Below are 22,177 nucleotides of genomic sequence, written 5' to 3'. Positions count from 1 at the left end.
TGTTTATTCAACAAGACATTTATTATGTTACAAAAGATTTCTATCTCAAATAAATGCGTTTGGATCCTGTATCATTGTTTCCACAAAAATATTAAGCAGCACAACTGTTTTCAACATTGACAATAATAAGAAATATTTCTTGAGCACTAAATCAGCATATTAGAATGATTTCTGAAGGATTATGTGACACTGACTCTGCTTTGCAATCACAGGAATAAATAACATTTTCAAAATGGAAAACAATTCTTTTAAATAATAATAATATTTCAAAATATTACTGTTTTCACAGTATTTGAGCAAATAAATGCAGCCTTGCCTTGGTGAGCATAAGAGGCTTCTGTCAAAAATATTAAAATACCCCAAACTTTCGAACAGCAGTGTAGATAATGAATAGTAATCATTTAAACAGAAGTGTGATTCATTTCAACTCTATGATAGTCACCCTGTGTGAGTGTGATGGCATCAGGATTCACCCCAAACTTCACAGCGGCACGTTGTCGAGCCTCTGCAGCACTCCTGCCCCAGACCCACTGCTCCTGCTCGAGACAGTCAACAACCATCAAAGCTTTCGATAAAACCTCACGCAATATCAGGCCTAATCATGGACACATTATGGTGTAGCAAGTACGTTAAAGGTCATCTTTGGGCTATAGATGCAGATTTTATGATGGCCCCCTACCTCTTCTTTGTCCTTTGAGTTTTGCAGTGTCACTCGATAGGCTGGAATCTGATGACCCCACCAAAGCTGTCTGGAAATACACCAATCACTGCAAGGTGGAGATACACATGACAAAATCTTATTCAAGCATGCAATTGAAAGAATATTAACAGAAGAGTGTAACTGTTCGGACAAACCAATGGACATGGACATGACCCTTAACCAGCCTAATTGTACAGAGCCTCCTTAAAGGTCCCATGGCATGAAATTTTCATTTTATGAGGTATTTCAACATTAATATGAGTTCCCCTAGCCTGAATATTGTCCCCAAGTGGATAGAAATGTTGATCTGTGTAAAACCGAGTTCTGGTTGTCTTTCTCTGCCTTTGAGAAAATGACAGGCCAGACGAGCCAATCCTGAAGTCTCCTGGTTTGACGTCCAAGCAGGAACGGTTACCTCCCTTTCCTCCACCCAGAGAATCTGGCACGCCCATGCAAACGCTATATTATTGTCCTCGGCTTGTGAACGAGTGAACGCTGACAGTTTCTCAGTGTTTGGATGTACAAATGAAAACAGAAGTCTTTTTTCAGTTCCTTCTGATCTGTGATCAGTGATTTCTTATGTGTAGCTAATTATTTATTATTCATGCACACACTGCGGCTTCTCTCTCTCCAGACAGAACGGTGTTTTCGTGTTTTCTATCTTGTGAGTCAGTGTTTTTGTACGTCCTCGTCGCGTCTATCTGTTCTTAAATGTGCATACAGAGCCACATCTTTAGAGATAAACCTCACGCACGCCGAAGCTCGGCCTTCAACATCCCCGACCCCCAGTACTGCATCTGGCCCACAGCGGAGGCACCAAACTCGGTGCGAGATGAAGCAGAAGGGGGGTAAGCGTGAGGGTATCCGGCTAGGCTAGCCAGCTTTCCCCACAATAAACTGGATTACATTCGATTACTGCTGTTGTGTCTTTGTTTGCGCTGTGTAAGTTACTCAATGCGCGTCACTGACGCTTTTCATATGATTGGAACACATCTAGAAATAATTTTTTAATCAAACTTACTAACTCGTTCATCTCGCTGTAATGGTTCATTGCATATGTTACAAAGTTGGTAATAATGATGAAGACGGACTCGGCGTGACTGGGACTCGTGTTTATTCAGAACTCTCAGATACAAACACAATAAACTCGCGCTGACAGACAGCGCTCTCATAACTCAGTAGTTACTATAAATAACTTTGTTAGCAATCGCTCCGTCTCCGTGATGTCCGGTTTGCGAACGAATCATTCTTTCGAATCGGTTCTTTTTAGTGAACCGAACCAGTTCACCAAATCGGACTGAATCGTTCTAAACGGTTCGCGTCTCGAGTCAGCGCTGATCCATAATTTACTAAAGTTACTAACTTTCTGACATGAGGGACAGCCCCTCCGACTAGAAATAAACTAATAACCTGCAGTATATTCTAGTAACTACAACAGTTCACCCTGAACTGAGACATGCTGAGAGAACTGATGAGAAGTGAACTCCGGTCCATCCGTCTCTCTGGCAGCAGCTCGTGCGTCGTAGACCTCGTTAAACCACGCCCCCTTCGCTCATATCAAATGCAAAGATGTCAGCCAATCACAACAGTGGGCGTTTTTACTGAAGTCTCACAGCAGACATGCCTCTTGAAGCAGGGCATTCAGCCACAGGGCAAACAGCAGTATAGACAACGTGCCTTTTATTTCTAAATTATGACATTTTATGATGTAAAAATCATACTAACAATATAAGTACACCTCAGGAAACACTATAAAATAATAGAAAAATGCCATGCCATGGGACCTTTAAGACTCACGGACTAGTCAAATAGACATTCAGGCAACCCACAAAATAGTCCATTTTGAAAGTAAAGCTTTGCATATGTAAGAAAGATCTATGTGATGTGAATAATAAGGCTAACCTGATGTTGGACAGCCAGCTCTTCCACATTTTTGAATAAAAGTGAGGAATTATCTGTAGATCCCCTTCTTCAACTGCCTAAAAAGAGTATATACATGGGATGTCAATGTGCATTTTAAAGGGATAGTTTACCCAATAATAAACATTACCCCATGATTTAATCACCCTAAAGCCATCCTAGGTGTACATCCTAGAACGTAGGTGACATTCTTCTTTCAGAGGAATACAATCGGAGTTATATTAAAAAATATCCTGGCTCTTCCAAGCATTTTAATGGCAGCCCAAAATTTTAAGCCAGAAAAAAGTGCCTCCATTCACACAGCTTCGGGGGGTTAATAAAGGCCTTCTGAAGCGAAGTGATGCGTTTATGTAAGAAAAATATCAATATTTAACACATAATAAAGTAAAATATCTAGCTTCTGCCAAACCGCCTTCCATATTCAACTGACGAAAAAAATTGTAAGTGTTTTGAACTGCGAGAGGAGTTACACTTTCTTCGTAAGTTGAATACGGAAGGTGGTCTGGTGGAAGCTACATATTTTACTTTATAAAGTTTTAAATATGGATATGTTTCTTGCACAAACCCATCGATTGACTTCATAAGGCCTTTAACCCCCCAGAGCCGTGTGGATTACTTTTATAATGGATGGATGTGATTTTTTTGGGCTTCAAATTTTGGGCTGCCATTTACTGCCCTTATAATGCTTGGATTAACCAGGACATTTTTTGTCCTGTTTTGTTCTGATGAACTCTGATTGTGTTCATCAGAAAGAAGAAAGTCATATACACCTAAGATGGCTTGAGGGTGAGTAAATCATGGGGTAATTTTCATTTTTGGGTGAAGTATGAAATGTAATTTATTCATGCAATGGTAAAGATGAATTGCTTCTCAAGAAACATTTTTATTATTATCAATGTTGAAAACATTTATGCTGCTTAGTATTTTTGTGGTAACCAAAATTAAGATTTAATTATGAGCCTTATTATTATAATTACAGTTGTAATCAAAATTATTCAACACCAATTGCAAATCAGGTTTATTGGCAAAATTTAAAGACTTTCAGCTGTTTGCAATGACCAAATCAAACAAATGTTTCAAGTAATTTCCCCAAATTCAACAGAAAATGCAACTTTTAATGACTTCTGCGGTTTGAAAATTATTCAACCCCTTCATTTCCGCCCCCATCAGCAACCTACAGGTTTACGATCTTGGTGTTTCAGATCACAAAGTCGTGTCAATGGAGCTGCCCTTCCCCCCCATCCACACCAAACCAAAGCGACAGATTCATTTCAGGAAAATAAAAAACATTAATGCAGATGCCCTGGCCCTGGACCTTCAACTTCTCTCGTCTGCCTCTACTGACTTCTCTTCTGTTGATGACTCCGTGGACTTCTACAATCAGTCCCTGAGCAATCTCCTGGACCTCCACGCCCCCTTAACATCCAGGTCGGTCTCATTCTCGCGCTCAGCACCCTGGTACACCTGCGAACTGCGCAAGATGAAGGCGGCTGGGCGTGTCCTTGAGCGTCGGCTCAAGGCCTCTGGATTGACTGTCCACAAACAGGCATACAGGGAACATAGGAGGGCGTATGCAGAAGCACTGAGGGATGCACGTTCCACGTTTTATTCCAACATCATCAACAACAGCCCTGGTGACTCCAAGCAACTTTTTTCTACAATAAATCACCTTCTCAAACCCGCTCACCCTCCCACTCTGAGATCACCGAAGAGAGGTGCAACATGCACATCACTTTCTTTAAGCAAAAAGTTAGCACCATCCGCTCTCACCTCTCCACCACTGCGATCCTGCACCTCCCAACTGCTGACCCACCGCTTGAGATTGTACAGTCGCTCTGCACCTTCTCCGAAGCCACGCAGGAGGAAGTAGAGGACATCATGAAAAGAATGAAGCCGTCCACCTGTGCCCTGGACCCTTTTCCTTCGGCCCTGCTGAAGGCAAACATCTCTGACATCTCTCCGTTCATCACCAAGATCATAAACCACTCCCTCCTGGCCGGTCATATCCCATCTGCATTAAAAACTGCGGTCATCAGACCTCTACTGAAAAAACCCACCCTGGATCCAGAAGTTCTCTCCAATTACAGGCCCATCTCCAATCTACCATTCCTATCAAAGGTTCTGGAAAAAATAGTTGCAGCTCAACTCCATGATCACCTCAAACACAATAAACTGTATGAAAAATTTCAGTCTGGTTTCCGCCCTGGTCATAGCACAGAAACAGCCTTGGTCAGAGTCACCAACGACCTCCTGATGGCAGCAGATACTGGTTCCCCATCACTACTCATCCTCCTGGACCTCACAGCTGCTTTTGATACAGTAGACCACAACATCCTTCTCCACCGTCTGCAATACACCATTGGACTCTCAGAAAACGCTCACAACTGGTTCACCTCCTACCTGACCGACAGAACTGAGCATGTCGCCCTGGGCAAAGCCAAATCACACACCCACAACGTCACCTGCGGTGTTCCTCAGGGCTCTGTGCTGGGCCCCACCCTCTTTTCTCTCTACATGCTCCCCCTTGGCAATATCATTAGCAGCCATGGCATAGCATTTCACTGCTATGCGGATGACACACAGCTCTACCTCAAGACAACCCCCACTTTTTCTGCTCCTCTGCCAACTTCTACACTGACTAACTGCCTGGAGGAGATAGAGGCTTGGATGAAGCTCAACTTTCTACAGCTCAACAGTTCCAAAACGGAGGCCATCCTGGTTGGCACACCACATCAGCTCCGCTCTTCCACCATCACCAATATCAATTTCTACGGCGAAACCATCTCCCTCTCCACATCTATCACCAACTTGGGTGTTAAAATGGACCAACAACTCACCTTTGACACCCACATCAAACACCTCAGTAAGACATCATTTTACCACCTCAAGAACATCGCCAAACTCCGTCCAACACTCACCCTACCAGATGCAGAGAAGCTCATCCATGCCTTTGTCTCCTCCAGGCTGGACTACTGTAATGCACTCCTCATCGGGATCTCTAGCAGGAGCATCCAGAGACTCCAGTACATACAGAACAGCGCTGCCAGGATCCTGATGAGGGTGCGCAAGCATGACCACATCACCCCCATTCTGAAATCCCTACACTGGCTCCCAGTCCCACTCAGAATTGAGTACAAGGTCTCACTCCTCACTCACCAGTGCATTCATGGACATGCCCCCCTTTACCTACAGGAACTCCTCACCCCTCAGACCTCCTCACGCACCCGGTCTGCAACCTCACACACCCTCCAAACCCCCAGAACCAAGCTCTGCAGTATGGGTGATAGGGCTTTTGCTTCTGCTGCCCCCAGGCTGTGGAACGCCCTCCCTGACCACCTGAGGGCCCCACAGACTACAGATGTTTTTAAAAAAGACTTAAAAACACATCTCTTTAGAAAAGCATATAACTGACATGTTTAATTTTACTTTTAATTTGTTTAAACTTAATTTTAACTCTTGACTCTGTAGCACTTTGAGATTGTCTTAAATGTAAAGTGCAATATAAATAAAATGTATTATTATTATTATTATTATTATTATGGCAAGCATCTTTAGTACTTAGTAGAACACTCTTTTGCTGTTATGACCTTTTGCAAACGAGATACATAACCAGACACCAGCTTCTGGCAGTGTTTTTGAGGAATCATGAGCAATGGCTTCCAGTTCAATAATATTCTTGGGTTTGCGTGCCGCCTTCTTCAAATCTCACCAGATTTTTTCTATGGGGTTCAAGTCAGGCGACTGTGATGGACACTGTAGAATCTTCCAGGACTGTGTCTTCTCAGGAATTCGAGGCATGCTTAGGATCATTGTGCTGCTGGAAGGTCCAATAACGCCCAAGCTTCAGCTTCTTCATTGACGGCATGACGTTTTCTCCTAGGATTTCCTGATCCTTCAATGAAACCATCTTGCCTTCCACACGCTGCAGGTTTCAAGTGCCAGAGGACGCAAAGCAGCCCCAGAGCTTCATTCTTCTTCCTCGAGATATACTGCTGATCCATAGGGCCGAAGTTCCAGTTTTGTTTCATCGCTCCACAGAACAGAACCCCAAAGCTTCTGTGGCTTGTTTACATGATTTTGAGCAAATTGGAGCTGACTTTTCTTGTGCTTTTGTGTCAGTAGTGGTGTATGTCTTGGACTTCTGGCACAAAAACCGCATGCATTTAGTACGCGCCTTACTGTGCAAGCTGAAACCTCAGTGCCTGTTGCCACCAAGTCTTGCTGCAGGTCTTTTGCAGTCACTTGAGGGTTTTTCTGAACCTGCCTTCTCAGAAATCTGATTGTAGCCGTTGATAGCTTCCTTTTTCTGCCCCATTTAGGTAGCATAACCACTGTTCCTTTAACTTTGAACTTGCGAACTATGCTTCCAATGATGTCTCTAGAAACAGTGCCTTCGCTATCTTTTTGTCTCCTGTTCCTGTTTGTGAAGAGTGATGATATCTTTTCTTAACTTTTTGGACCATTCTTTTGACTTCAATCAAACGTGACACTCACCAAACCTTGCCATTTCAGGTATTTCATGGGTTCTAGCTCAAGCAAATCTGGGGCAACTAATGAAGCCCTTGAGGAATTGCATCAGGTGTGCTTGAGACAACAACAGATTTGTGCTGTTGTGAGGGATTCTGTTCAGGGGGTTGAATAATTTTGAGACTGCAGAAGTAATTAAAAGTTGCACTTTCAGTTGAATTTGGGGAAGCCACTTGTTGTGTTGAGCCATTTCAATTACTTTTGTATGATTTGTTCATTGCAAACAGCTGAAAGTCTGTACATTTTGGCAAACAACCTGATTTGCAATGGGGGTTGAATAATTTTGATTACAACTGTAAAGACAGAGCTGAAAAACTGTATCCGTCCCACAAACTGTGTGGTTTAGCGTATCAGCACAATTTATATCTGGTGCAACCACACATTTGAAACAAACTCACTCACTTGAACTGCTTTTTTGCCCATTTCCTGACACCGTACAAACCACTGTTTCTTCAGCAACGGTTCAATGACATCTCCAGAACGGCTATGTGGGAGGAATAAAATCAAGACAGGATACAAGGTCAAAAACTACAGTTATAAACCCAAAAATGTTTAAAACGCCAACATTTTTTAAAGGAATGGTCTGCCTAAGTACACAAAAATGTGGCGAAATATAGCCAGATGATAATACATCAGTCTGTAATGCTCTCAGAAATGAGAAGATTAGGAGGAATTTACTGGATTGGGGTCTAATTTAAAGTGGTTCACCTGCAGATTGGTAATGCCATGGGATGATCCTTCTTTCCTCTGAACAGCTTCCTCTCCATCAGCGCAGTAATTACTTGTTCCCTGGCATCAAAGCGTTTAACACCCTGAGAGACAGAAACATACTTTACATGCTGAATATCCATTCCTTTAAATATAGAGATACCTTAAAGGGAGGTGTCTCGTAGATGTCAATGGAGGGACAGAAATCTCTCAGATTTCATCAAAAAGATCTTCATTTGTGTTCCAAAGATGAACAAAAGTCTTACGGGTTTGGAACGACATGAGGATGAGCAATTGATGACAGAATTTTAATTTTTGGGTGAACTATCCTATCCCTTTAAGGCTAGAGCTGTCATGTTATGTTATATGTTATATTACATTACATTGTGTTACATTACATTACATTACATTACATTATATTATTTCTTCACTTCTTGCAGTATTTTAACCCACAGAGACCTAAGCATTGACATTAATAATGTATTTTCATCTCAATTTAAAAAAAATTCAGGAAGCCACTAAGAAGTTAGCATAGCATAATCAATCATTTTTAAGCATATTTAGGCTTTTGGGTTGAATTTTGGTAACATGCTGGGGTTTCCGGTTTGCACAATTAGACCATGATACCATTAAATATGCTTTAACATTCTAGACCAGACTTCCTACCAAGCTAGAAGGCTAAGCCGTGGATATATTGATATCAGAGCCCTTTCAAACTCGCTCTTGAAATATTCCTATAGCCCGCTGACCTCCTGTAATACAATATGTTAATGCATATTAAGAGGCCTTACAGTACAGCTTCTTTGATCTTTATATAAGTCTTTCCAGTGAACAGACCTTCAATATGTTCATCAGTTTCACAATCCTGAGAGATATGCCTACACCTCACTGACACCTGTAATATATACTGAAGATGCACATTTAGAGTCCTGCAGTTGCTAGTTTGCCCTTTTATAAAAAAGGTCTTCCAGCAAGCCAGAAGACTGAGAATATTTTTCTCTCAGAGCCCTCTGACACTCAGAACTGAATACATTTCATCAGAGACAAAAATGTCTCTCAAGTTGATGTCTTAGGAGATATAATCATTTCACTTTACAATAAGGTTCCATTTGTTAAAATTAGTAATATGAACTAACAATGAAAAATACTTCTAAAGCATTTATTCATGTCAGTTAATGTTAATCTCAACATTTACAAATACATTGTTACAATCAAATTGTAATATTGCTTAATGGACCTGAGCTAAGATGAATTTATAACGAACAGTTGTATTAACTAATGTTAACAAAATTTATAAATACTGTAACAAATGTATTGCCGATTAGTTAATGCATTAACTAACATTAAATAATGAGACCTTTTGTAAAGTGTTACAAATACTTTTTTAAATCACTAAATATGAAATAAGAAATAATAATAATAATTTTAAGTAAAAAAGAATCAAATAATTACTCAATTTATACCAAAAGTCTAATAGGTTTTTACAAATTAAGGTGGTCGGATTAAACATTGACTCTGAAACAGGAAGTGAATATAAAATGAACACAAATCTTAAAGTGCACAATGATCACTGTCATCCAAAATAATCACATGATCAAAAATTCAATAATTGTAATGAGTTGGTTATGTGATCATTCTAAGGACATAGTATCAGTAATAAAATAAAAATGGACAATTCTTTTTTTATGGAATCTTGCAGTGTTTATCATAAATGCTTTATCCATGTACATTATTATATTTGTTTTACTTATGATCCCTCATAAACCTTAATCAAAATAACTTCATCTCCCTCTTGCACCATCTCTATTCTTCTCTGATGACCTGTTTAATGGTGTGAGGGCAGGATCTGTCACTCACATGAGTTCACAGCAATAGCAAATCACAATGAGTCAACGATTCAATCAATTTCCAATGGACAAAATCATGTCCCGCCCTACATTTTTTCATTCGAGAAGCCGTTTCACTCGGATATACGTCACAGAGAAGAAAAGACCAAATCGGAACTTTGGTTTCATGCAGACTTGGCCAAATTGTAAAATAGTATCTGTACCTCTAGCCATTGGCCACAGACTGAGGTCATGGTCCCATCTCCTCCAATCACAGTGAGGTGTGGGAGTGAATGTCTCTGAGAGAGTAGGAAGTCAGTGTGGTCATGAGCTGGTGTCAATTTAACAGCACCTATGAAGGAAAAGTTAAAAGAGACTGAGATAACAATAGCAAAATTTCATCCGATTATCAGGCAAAAAAGGTCCATTGTCCATTGACAATAGTGTAGTGACTTATGAAGCACCCCTCACACAGAAGTCCCTTTTAGTCCAAGCAGTTTTCTGTTGGCCAATGCGACGAATCCGTGCCACCAATATGTTATAAAGCCAAATGTAATATTTCACCCTCACAAGAAATTAAAGTCATGTGAATTCCTATTAAAAAGAATGGATATTGGTGACAAAAATTAACTCAACTGATTTTTTGCAATGCGAACAGTCAAGGTGAAAATTGTCCAAATGTTTTATTAATTAACTCAATGCCTTAGCCTGCATTTATTTGATCAAAAATACAACAAAAAAACTGTAATATTGTGAAATTAAAATCTATTTTAATATACTTTAAAATATCATTTATTTCTATGATGCAAAGCTGAATTTTTCCATCAGCCATTAATCCAGTCTTCAGTGTCACATGATCCTTCAGAAATCATTCTAATATGATGATTTGATACGCAGTTGGAAACAGCTGCTTAATATTTTTTTTGAAACCTGTGATACTTTTTTTCATTGATGAACAAAAAGTTAAAAAGAACAGCATTTATTCAAACTAGAAATCTTTTCTAACAACATAAATCTTTACTATCACTTTTTATAAATTTTACATTTTTATAAAATTGATTTCTGAAAGACCATGTGACACTGAAGACTGGAGTAATGGCTGACGAAAATTCAGCTTTACCATCCCATCACAGAAATAAATTATATTTTAAAGTATATTAAAATAGAAAAACATTATTTTAAATTGTAATAATATTTCACAATATTACTGTTTTTTTCTGTATTTTTGTTTGATGACCATAAGAGACTTTTTTCAAAAAAATTAAAAAAGTAATGTTTTCAAACTTTTGACTGGTACTGTATATGTTTTATGATTTTAGGACCATCACAAGTTAACCACTAACCACTGTCATATATTATGAATAGCCTCACAAAAAAGAAACAATGGGACATTGGCTTAATGGACCCTTTTTGCGGATTGTGATGACGCATTGCCACAGTTATACACATTACAAATGTAGTAAAGTATTTAATACTTTCATTTAAAAAAAAAAAGAATATACGTTTATAATGCTATACTTTATGTTATATTACTTTGACAGTAAATTACAAAAAATTAAATTAACACTTGTCTCTATATTTTTCCCTCTTTTGGAAAGTTGTGGAAACACTAATCACAGATTTTTTATTTAGCTATTGAAGCAAATGGGAATTTAAACTTTATATTTGCTGTTATCTCATGTTCACCACTATAAAAGTTTACTATAGTGTATCATAACTTCCTCTACCGAGAACCCCAGAAATGTGGAAAGGTTCCATTTAACGATAAAAGATCCAGTTATCAACAAATAAAATTAAGCACTCATCTCCAAACATACCTGTGCCAAATGTCATATCCACCATAGAGTCAGTGACAATAGGTAACAACCGCTCTGTGAATGGATGTCTACAGTTTTTGCCATGAAGATCCTGAAGAGAAAGGAATGAATGTTAAGCTAGAGCTCTGGTTGTAAACTGAAAATATTCAGTATTCTAGGTCACAATAGCCCAGCACACTATGCACAGTAGGCATATTGTATGCACATTTATCAAATGTAGTATGAGTAGTACAAAAATAGCCCATTTGAATACAAGTACAGTCATGATAAGTAACATCATAAGCACAGAGTTGACAACAAAATCCATTTGAAAACCAATATAACTTTACTTTATATCGAGGGTCATCAGGATGAACAGCAATGGCCACGTCTCCCAGCATTGTCTCTGGACGAGTGGTTGAAACGGCAACCTCTCCTTCTAAGAAAATAAATAAATTACAGCTTTGACCCAAATGGGGTAAAACAACATCTTAAGAAATCGAGCAAACTGAAAAAAGTACACTTACCATGTCCCTCCAAAGGATATGCAAATGTAACCATGATCCCAAACTCCACTTTCTGCTGATAGCCGGGAACAGACAGAAGAGTCCTGCCAGACAGCTCCTTTGAGTCCACCTTAACACATCAAATCACGCCTTAGTCTTCAAAAATGTGTGGCATTGCTAGTGTTTTCAGACATTGTTTGGCCCAGTGATGCACCTCTATATCTGAGATGGCTGACTCTAACGCACAGCTCCAGTGGACCAGACCTTCAGAGCGATAGATGAGCCCAGAATCACACAACCTGACAAAGGCTTCAGTCACAGCTCTGCTGAAACCCTACAGGGAAAAATGTCATGTTTAATATTTTTACAATATTGCAGACAAAATCTCTCCTGAGACGGATGAAAATTGCAGTCGATAATAGTCGATAGTCAATAGATAATAGTTCATGCGTCACAATGGAAACCCTCAAGAAAAATAATTGAAAGGGCAAATCCTAAAAGTGTATTTGATTACACTTTATTTAAAGGTGACAGTTATTTTGTACTTACTCAAAAAAGTACTATTAATTAACTACATGTACTTACTATAGAGTTACGGTTAAGGTTTGCTATAGGGTTAGTTACTAATTATGCATCATTTACTGTTATTACTTTAGTAACTACATGTAGTAACGTGTAACTATGTCACTAAAATAAAGTGTTACTGTATATTTTAATCAAATCTGTACTTACAGATACGATAATATTAATGAAATAAAAGGCCACTTAAGTGTACTTAAAGAGAGTACACACTTATAACACTGACTAAAGTGAACTTTGCAATAGTGTAAAATTAAAAGTTCTATTTTAAAGTACATTTAAATCATTATGTTTTAATAAAAACATTTTTCGTGCTTTATAGAAGTATGTTTATTTTGATGTGTTAACTAACACACTAAAGCACATGTAAAGTACTTGATTATAATTTTAACTGTATTGATCAATATTACATCTAAAGTTAATATATTTTAAATACATTTTAAAATGCAGCATAATCATAACACGTGTGCACTTACAAATAGATTTAAATAAATTACACAAGTTTCAATAGAAACAGTATACTTTAGTTGACCATAAATGCTTGTCAGAATATTTGACAGTACACTTAACCATATTTCAAAGACAACGTAATTATGAAATTACATACAATGGGGCACTTAAATAGAACTTAAGTGGGTCTAAAACACACTATAAAGTTCAGCTAATTTCATTTTAAATGCAATTAATATGTAATTAAGTGTTAGAAAATATTGTGTGAATAAAGTGTGAAGTGAATGTAAAGTATGTTATTTACATCAGGGGTGTCCAACCCTGACCCAACATGCTCCTGGAGATCTTAATAAGCTGGTTCAGTTGTGTTTGATCAGGGTTGGAGCTGAACTTTGCAGGAAGGTAGATCTCCAGGAACAGGACTGGGGACCCCTGATTTACATAATAATTCTCTTTTTAAAAGTATGCTTTTTTTCACAAGAGAATGGAAGGTCAGGTTGAGCGAACTGCACTGTGGGATACATTAACCAGCACTGTGCGCTGCTGTTGTCTAATGCACATTTTCGCAAATGTTGTTGGCTATAGAATATACATATAATCCTATGCATACAGACAAAATGCATACTGTGCACAATCCTTTTTATTACCGGGTCCATTGTAAAACAGGCTCTGCTCCAGTCAAGAGATGCACCTAATTTTCTCAGCTGATGATAAATCTCATCCCCTTTTCTGGAAAAAAAGAAACAACAGAAAGCGAAACATTTAAGTTTCATTCATTAAGTTGAAAAAGACCCTAAACAGTTGCCGTATGGAAATATATAATGTAATAGCTGCAAATGAAAGGTTCTGACATGGAATCAGATATAAATAAATAAGGTAATTGAGACATTTTATCTCACAATCCTGACTTTATTTCTAGCAATTGTGAGATATACACTCAAAATCCTGACCTTTTCTCGCAATCAACTCAGAGATATAAACTTGCAATTGCAAATTATCATGTCTTTTTTTGCAGGAATCATTTTTTATACTTTATTTCTCGCAAACTTTGAGATATAAACATGCAATTTTGACTTTTTTCTGCAACTGAGATATAAACTTGCAATTCTAACTTTTTTCTTGCAATTGCGAGTTTATAACTTGCAATTCTGACTTTATTTTTTTCAAAATATAATTTACAATTTTAATATATAAACTCGTAATTGTGAGTTATAAATTCAGAATTTGTGGGAATCCCCCCCCCCCCTTTAAGTTTCTCCGTTTATTGCAAATTATAAAGTCATAATTTGCGTGAATAACTTTTTATTTATTTCTCGCAATCTCAATATAAATGTGCAATTCTGCCTTTTTTCACAATTGTGGGATATAAACTTGCAATTCTGACTTTTTTTCTTGCAATTTTATAACTTTCTAACTTGCAATTCTGATTTTTTTCAGAATTGTGAGATATAAACTTGCAATTGCGAGAAAAAAAGTCAGAATTGTGAGATCAAAAGTCGCAATTACCCGTATTATTTTTTATTCTGTGGCGTAAACAAGCTTCCATAGATATATAAAGAAAAGAAGGACAGCAAAAAAGGAGAGACACAGACTCACTCATTTTTCCAACTCCAGACCTGTTTGAGGAACTCCTCTCTACTGAAGTCCTGTCTGCACTTCCCCTGTTCCCTCAACAGCTTCCTCTCCACCACAGACTATCACACACAGGGGAGTATTCTGAGCCGCTAATACACACAGAAAATGACACCTCAGCATCCTCTTTTACAGATGTAGAGATGGGATACCTGTGTTGCAATTCCAGCATGGTCACAGCCTGGAACCCATAGCACCTTGTAGCCCTGCATCCGTCGCCTGAATGGTCAGAAAAAGAAAAAACTAAATGTTAGGGTTTTTTTTATCAAAATATTATATCCAAGATAATACTGGACTCAGACAAAGTGTCCATTTATAGAGCCATTTTATATATATGTATTGTTGATGCATGTTATGTTACGTAATAATCAAAGAGTTTCTAAAAATAGTACCAGCGAGCCAAAGCATCTTCTATAGCCACTGTCAGTGCATGTCCGAGATGTAAAGTGCCGGTCACATTTGGGGGTGGGATACATAAGGAGAAATATTTATCAAAAGAATGGGGCTGTTTACTCTGAAGAAAAAGACAACAACAAAAACCTTGGTTAAAAACATCCTAATATGAATACTAATAAATAAATGTGTCCAAAAAAGCATGTAACATGCAATAATATATCCGCTGTACTAAACTAACAAAGATTAGCACAGCTTATACTCACCAAGGCTGCATTTATTTGATCAAAAATACAGTAAAAACAATAATATTGTGAAATATTATTACAATTTAAAATAACTCTTTTCTATTTTAATATATTTTAAAATGCAATTTATTCCTGTGATGTTAAAGCTGAATGTTCAGCATCATTACTCCGTGTCACATGATCCTTCAGATGTCATTCTAATATTATGATTTGCTGCTCAAGAAACATTTCTTATTATTATCAAGGTTGAAAACAGTTGTGCTGCTTAATATTTTTGTGAAAATCCTGATTCAATTTTTTCCCAGATTCTTTAAAAAAAACAGCATTTATTTGAAATAGAAATCTTTTGTAACATTATAAAAATTTCTGTAGTTTTTGATCACTTTAATGCGCCCTTGCTGAATAAATGTAATTAATTAATTTTTAAAAAACAATCTATATAATTAATTAAGCTATTCATCATAAAGAGGCAATAAACATGATAAGTGACATTGTTTAGACATATTGTTTAAAGTTTTAAAGTTTAGATTTCTGATTATTTTATTGGATTAACAGATTATTGAAGAAGATAAAAATGTATATAAAGCTGTAACTGCTCGCTTACATGCTGCTCAGGACTGAAGAATCCTTGTTTCTCCCACCACTGATACCAGCCAAACTCCACATATTCTGGGCTGTAGGATTGTGGGAAGGGCAGAGTGGTGTCTAAAAGAGAGGATGTTTGGAAGACATGGGAATTACAGAGATAGGGATGATGATAGCAATAGAAATCTATAATAACCATCCAGAGCATCAATGGACAGTAACACAAGTCATAATTTGAAGAAGAAGAGGAGGAAACGCATTCTGTTACCTTTCTTCTCCCCAGGTAAGAGTGCAGCATTGTAGGTTATTTTCTCTTTATCTGACCAGCTCAGTCCAACATCATTCACATCCTATAAGGGTTAAAAGGTTATAAGGCTTGGATGGTTTTAAACCCAATGAAATGTGCACTCTTTTGATTATGTATAACCCACACTATTGAGTATGGCCTTCTCCCGTGCTCGTCTGCGTTTGGCTTTCTCAGCTTGTGTCCTGGGATGATGTGAAGGCTGCGTGTTAGATGGAGTTTGAGAGCAGAGTCTGCACCCCCATGTGCTCCAGGCCCTCTGTAGATCTCTGCTCCAGATTCTGGGTGACACCACATGCACAGACTTCCACATGTCCTGAAATCTGGAGCGCTTAAGCGTGAAACTAATGTAAAAAGACAAACAAAATGTGACAAAAAAAAAAAGTTAATAATTGTAAACAATTATTTAATTTGGGCATCACATTTAAAATTTTGAGTAATCGTAAACCTTTTTTTAGACATGACACCACTGTATTTTTGTCATGTACTTTGGTGTTGTTATTGTTAACTACAACTAAAACTATTAAAATAATTTTTGGTAACTGCAATAAAGCTGAAATGAAATAAAATATAATTATTAGATGAAAAACATATAAAATGACATCTAACTGAAATACGTTTAAGTACTGAAAACACTTAAATTACAATAATACAATTAATTTGAGTAATATAGTAAAGTACATTGAGTAAAAATCATTTTGATAATTTCAATAAAGCTGAAATGAAATAAAACATAAATACTACATGGAAAAATCTAAACTAAAATGAGAAATATTGCCTGGCCCACTAAATTAAATAATTTTGATGAACTAAAATACTAAAACTAAATTTAAAATATAATAAATAATATATAAATATAACTAAAATAACACTGCTTGGAGTACCAATGTAAATTCAATGGAACATGAATATGGTAAGCATTCAGTACAATGGTATAACAAAACGGTATAATAATAATAAAAAAAACACACACATAAAATGTTAAATAAACATGCAGAATCAAAGGTGTTTGATAGTGCTTTAAGCAATCAATGAAGGTTCGTCTTTATGAAATATTATGAATAAACGCGTTTTGGAGCTTCATGAAAGGCATCGTTTACAGAATTCACATCTAATATTATCATCAGAAAAAAGCTGCATATTGAAAATTACAGATAAAAAGGAAGGTACCTTCACTAGATGTGTGCTATCACTGGGCGCAGACATATTGCGGATACGGTACTGATTTTTCCCACTGATATATTTGGGTCTTAAATTCTGTGACTTAAAATATTTTGATTAAAAACACAAATCAAAAAGATGAGAATAATGAAAGTTAAATTACAGAGGATTATATTTCCTTTTCGACATACAAATTCTTGTAGCGTTCGCTGTTTTCTATCGGATAGTTTTTAGAGGAACACTCAGCGGTTGCGTCTCAAAAGCTAATGAGCTGCCTATCTAGATAGCATTGCTACGCGTCAAGGTTGCATTGCGCTTTCTGAGATCGTTACATTTTTGGCGTGATTCGATTAAACAGCGTATTTAAATGTACAATTCAGCTGAGCTGATTTCAAACACAACCATAATACCAGAAAATCCAGTCTAGGTAGTCAGCTCACTCTTATTTTGAAACACAGTCGACTTCAGAAACCGGTCCGTCCGCAAATGCGTCCTTCCGAGGAGTGATTAGACTGGTGCAAATTCATCTCATGCATTCATCTCAGATTAATATATCGTCTGGCTCGACATTTTGACACGACAACCGACAACTGAATATTTGTTTTCTAATATCCTCTAAATTGAGACCGGACTTTCGTCGATCGAGCGCCTCTGGGAAGGTTTATTCGGGTTTTATCAGTGCTATGGCGGAGGTACAGCGTACATCGAGTGAGACGATAACGGAGACCGTCCAGACGGGCACACCGCCTCCACCGCAGCAGGTATCATGCCCTAGTTACTGTAGACACCATCACTAACCACACTTTCGCGGAATAATTCAGCTACAAGAACTCAGACTTCTTGTAATTATCTAATCGTTTTATAGTTAGCATATCGACTAGTTTAAATAGATTAACTAGATACCAACATATAAAGGCCTGTTTAGTCATCAACATGTTCAGCAGGGTTTATGTGCTTAAATGGTTTGGCGGTGTGTTATGATCATAAGTTAACTCCCATCACATTTTAACCTGTTGTAAACCGTAGAAAAATTTACCATGGTAACCACATTTTTTCAGTTTAGTTACAACAACAACTTGTATTTTTTACTGCCTCACATTTTAGAAGAAATGTGAAAGCTTTTTACAGCACTTACTCAAAAAGTAATGAGAGTACCAATTATTGTTAACTAAAACCATAAAACAAAATTGTAACTTGAAATAAATTAAATGTTAACTGAATAAATTACTTTAAAAAAAATCAGCTACTTGCCATTTTGCCATTTCTTATACTAAAATTAAAATAAAAACTAAAAATGAATAAAAACTAATACAAATGACAAAACACATTTTTACAACTTTAAAATTAAAATAGAATGTGTGTTTGTATATGATAAAAACTATAATAGTGCCTCACTTGGTATGGTACAGTTAGTATCACATACTTGGACCATATAGGTTATTATTTATTATTGTATTGTATTCCTTTTTTTTTGTAATGAAAAATCTATACTCTATAGTGTTTGACAAATAAAATATAGTTACAGGTAATACCACAATATTAAATGAGTATTACCATATTCATATAATATAATGCATGATATTCTACAACAGTAATTTATAGTTTATAGTATTTACAGTTTTATAGCAGAAACGATGGTTGCCGTAATGGATTTATCATCAAACCTATTAATAGTTTCTCATACCCGTAACAACATTTAATAATGTCTCTAAGTGGTTGTTAAAGGGTTAGTTCACCCAAAAATGAAAATTCTGTCATTAATTACTTACCCTCATATCGTTCGACACCCGTAAGACCTCCGTTCGTCTTCGGAACACAAATGAAGATATTTTAGTTGAAATCTGATGGCTCTGAAAGGCCTCCATTGGCACAATGCACGGTTCACTCTCAAGACCCTTAAAAGGTACTAAAGACGTCGTTACAAAGTCCATCTCACTACAGTGGTTCTAAAATAACTTTATGAATCGGCGAGAATAGTTTTTGTGCGCAAAAAAACCCTAAATAACGACTTATATAGTGATGACGATTTCAAAACACGGCCTCATGAAGCTTCGAAGCGTTATGAATCAGTGAGTCGAATCATGATTCGGATCGCGTGTCAAACCGCCAAACTGCTGAAATTTGGCGATCCAAACCGCTGAATCGACTCACTGATTCATAACGCTTCGAAGCTTCATGAGGCCGTGTTTTGAAATCGTCGTCACTATATAAGTCGCTATTTAGGGTTTTTTTGCGCACAAAAATTATTCTCGCCGATTCATAAAGTTATTTTAGAACCACTGTAGTGAGATGGACTTTGTAACGACGTCTTTAGTACCTTTTAAGGGTCTTGAGAGTGTACAGTGCATTGTGCCAATGGAGGCCTTTCAGAGCCATCAGATTTCAACTCAAATATCTTCATTTGTGTTCCGAAGATGAACGGAGGTCTTACGGGTGTCGAACGACATGAGGGTAAGTAATTAATGACAGAATTTTCATTTTTGGGTGAACTAACCCTTTAACTTTACACGACACCATTTTCAAATAAAAATTGAAAACTTGTTATGCGTTTTGGCCATTCATTTACATGACAACGGTGTTTTGGGGGGCCTAAAAACGCAAACTTTTGAAAAGGGGTTTCAAAGCGGATGTTTTTGAAAATGATACCGTTATTCTCTCTGTGTAAACTACAAAAACATGAATTTGTGAAAACGGTGACATCATGCGCATGCGTATTACGTGTTCAGGATAGGCGTGTAGTGTTTCTTTACAAGTGACATCGCCAACTACTGGCCTGGCGGCAGAATACAGTGTTTTTAATCGTTTTCGCAGATCCGCGTGAACGGGGATCGTTTTGACACCATTGTCATCTGTACGCGAAGGAACAACTTTTCGTTTTTAGTACATCGTTGTCGTGTAAACATACCCTAACATGCTCCATATGATGGTTTCAGGAGGGCAGAAGCTTGACCATCAAGCTCAGGAAAAGGAAGACGGAGAAGAAAGTGGAGTGGTCCAGTGACACGGTGGACAATGAACATCTGGGCCGGAGGTCCTCAAAGTGTGAGTCTGGGTTTATTAGTGTAGATCTGGTGGTCTGAATTTCTTGTATAACATGAAAATCTGTTTAAAACTTAGGAAAAATAGTGTAGGACATGCAGATCTGGGCCATTTCAAGTCCGCTTTAAAATAGCTGACCTTAAAAGCTGGGTTTAGAACGACCTGCATGTGCTCAAAGCGGCTGATTGAATGTTTCATTTCTTGAAATAGAACGTCCTCAGCTTATTTGTTTTGTTAGCTGTCACTTTCTTCTAAAAACACTTTGATTTGTCCAGGTTGCTGTATTTACGAGAAGCCACGACAGTTCGGCGAGTCTTCCTCGGAAAGTGAGGGGGATGACGAGGAAGGCTGTGGAAGTGCGCACTGCGTTCTGGGACATGGGAGAAGAGGCCATGGACAGAGTGAGGGCGGAGGGACCACAGCGCCACCTAGCTCTGGGGGAACAAACCCTCACTAGAAGTTAAAGGGAGAGTCAGTTTGGAGCGAAGGGTAATGGGCGGCACTACATTCATAATCCCTCATCCTCACTCACACTAAATTACATCACACCATCACTGGGTGTCAGAAGCTTTTTGATGAATGAAAGCTTGTAGAGCAATGCAATGTGATTGGTTTCCCCCGTGGTCATTAGTGTGATGACTTGGGGAACGACTAAACCTTTTTTTGATCTGAATGCTGCGGAAAATTGATATTTGTTGTACATAGGATATTGGTTTTTATTTCTTTTTGTAAAATCTATATTTATTTGTTTATGTTTAACAACTTGATCTTACCAGTTCTGTGTCCACAAACAATATTTTAATGAATTAAAAACCTTCAAATATAATTCGGGAAGGTTGTACCTCCTTGCGGATTTAAAAGGAATAAATGCAGTATAAAAAAAAGCAATTTTATATCTTGCTGTCACAATTCTAGCAGCAGTATTTCTTCATATCACTTGATCACTTGAGGAAATTCAAGCGTAATATGTGTTGTGTGCTATAGTGAATTGAAAAAATGACAGATTTCAGGAACTCAACCCTTTGAATATATTTAGGGCGCATTAAATCATTTCCATTAGTTTAACGCAAGAGTTCTAGTGAGACTCCCCTCAGACAATCAGGCTAGTAAGAGACTCAGCATGTACATACAAAGATATTAATGTGATTAAAACGTAGTGAAGTGGACTGAGAAACATCTGAATTCATTCTTTATGCGAGGTGAGAACGGCACCTTGATCATTACCCAAAACCGAAGAAAATTAAACAGCCTAAGTGACATTAAACCGTGGGCTACTGATCTGAAAATGGGTATATTTGGCAATTATCCGTTTGCTCTCATGTTTTACATGAAATACAGGGAAAATGTTTTTGGTGTGTGTGATTGAGAAGATCACCCTATGACATGTAAGGTGCCTCATTTCATCCTAGTCACTATGGCTGCTTTTATTTAGCAGAAATTGGTATAAAATCCAGTAAAAGTGGGAGAGATGCATGCCGTCAGCGAGGTGTATGGTAGTTTGACTTGAGCTTTAAGGACGGATTGTATGTGGTTTATAAAGATCAAGGGAAGGTGCATGACTGAATGCTGGCCAAGACCAAAATGCACATCGCATCATCTCTCCACCGATGTCAGATACAGTTTACAGTTGATTCCCATCAGGACCATCGCATCAGTCATTTGTATCCCGGCATTCACATGCATCTGTCGTCCCTTTACTGTGAACGCACCAGTATGTACATAGCAAAGGTCATAGAGTGGATTTAACATGAATAAACAGATGTTAAATTATGTTCTTTATATCTATTAAATGCTTAATGGCAA

The 22,177-nt window shown here is 37.5% G+C and overlaps 2 protein-coding genes across 3 annotated transcripts in view; one reads left to right on the top strand and one right to left on the bottom strand.

Annotated features, from left to right (window-relative positions):
* The window catches only part of vars2 (valyl-tRNA synthetase 2, mitochondrial), a 27,495-nt gene extending 9,404 nt beyond the window's left edge, over positions 1-18,091 (bottom strand). Inside the window, exons 1-18 of one of the 2 annotated variants that reach the window (XM_079829487.1) lie at positions 17,345-18,091; positions 16,302-16,518; positions 16,139-16,220; positions 15,890-15,990; positions 15,037-15,158; positions 14,797-14,863; positions 14,609-14,706; positions 13,660-13,741; positions 12,198-12,317; positions 12,005-12,113; positions 11,828-11,916; positions 11,499-11,589; positions 9,906-10,033; positions 7,856-7,959; positions 7,550-7,631; positions 2,603-2,679; positions 680-767; positions 443-536 (exon numbers count right to left, since the gene is read on the bottom strand). In XM_079829487.1, the coding sequence (XP_079685613.1) occupies positions 443-536; positions 680-767; positions 2,603-2,679; positions 7,550-7,631; positions 7,856-7,959; positions 9,906-10,033; positions 11,499-11,589; positions 11,828-11,916; positions 12,005-12,113; positions 12,198-12,317; positions 13,660-13,741; positions 14,609-14,706; positions 14,797-14,863; positions 15,037-15,158; positions 15,890-15,990; positions 16,139-16,220; positions 16,302-16,487 (1,720 nt within the window). In that variant the 5' untranslated portion in view covers positions 16,488-16,518; positions 17,345-18,091. Of the gene's footprint in view, positions 1-442; positions 540-679; positions 768-2,602; positions 2,680-7,549; positions 7,632-7,855; positions 7,960-9,905; positions 10,034-11,498; positions 11,590-11,827; positions 11,917-12,004; positions 12,114-12,197; positions 12,318-13,659; positions 13,742-14,608; positions 14,707-14,796; positions 14,864-15,036; positions 15,159-15,889; positions 15,991-16,138; positions 16,221-16,301; positions 16,519-17,344 lie in introns of both variants that reach the window. The other variant, XM_079829486.1, reaches the window with a different exon arrangement.
* Positions 17,820-22,177, top strand: ppp1r11 (protein phosphatase 1, regulatory (inhibitor) subunit 11). The gene is made up of 3 exons (XM_079829488.1): positions 17,820-18,096; positions 20,269-20,377; positions 20,650-22,177. The coding sequence occupies exons 1-3, from the start codon at positions 18,019-18,021 to the stop codon at positions 20,829-20,831; spliced, it is 369 nt and encodes a 122-aa protein (XP_079685614.1). The 5' UTR covers positions 17,820-18,018; the 3' UTR covers positions 20,832-22,177.

The sequence above is a fragment of the Gobio gobio genome (assembly GCF_949357685.1).
Source record: "Gobio gobio genome assembly, chromosome: 11".
Classification (NCBI taxonomy): Eukaryota; Metazoa; Chordata; class Actinopteri; order Cypriniformes; family Gobionidae; genus Gobio; species Gobio gobio.
Note: the sequence above shows the minus strand (reverse complement) of the source record. Positions and strands in the feature narration are given on the sequence as shown.

Bases quoted from the DNA above. Each gene is read 5' to 3' on its own strand.
- ppp1r11 (XM_079829488.1), top strand. From the start codon at position 18,019: ATGGCGGAGGTACAGCGTACATCGAGTGAGACGATAACGGAGACCGTC. The intron at 18,097-20,268 runs GTATCATGCCCT...TGATGGTTTCAG, and splicing joins CACCGCCTCCACCGCAGCAG to GAGGGCAGAAGCTTGACCAT. The intron at 20,378-20,649 runs GTGAGTCTGGGT...TGATTTGTCCAG, and splicing joins GGGCCGGAGGTCCTCAAAGT to GTTGCTGTATTTACGAGAAG.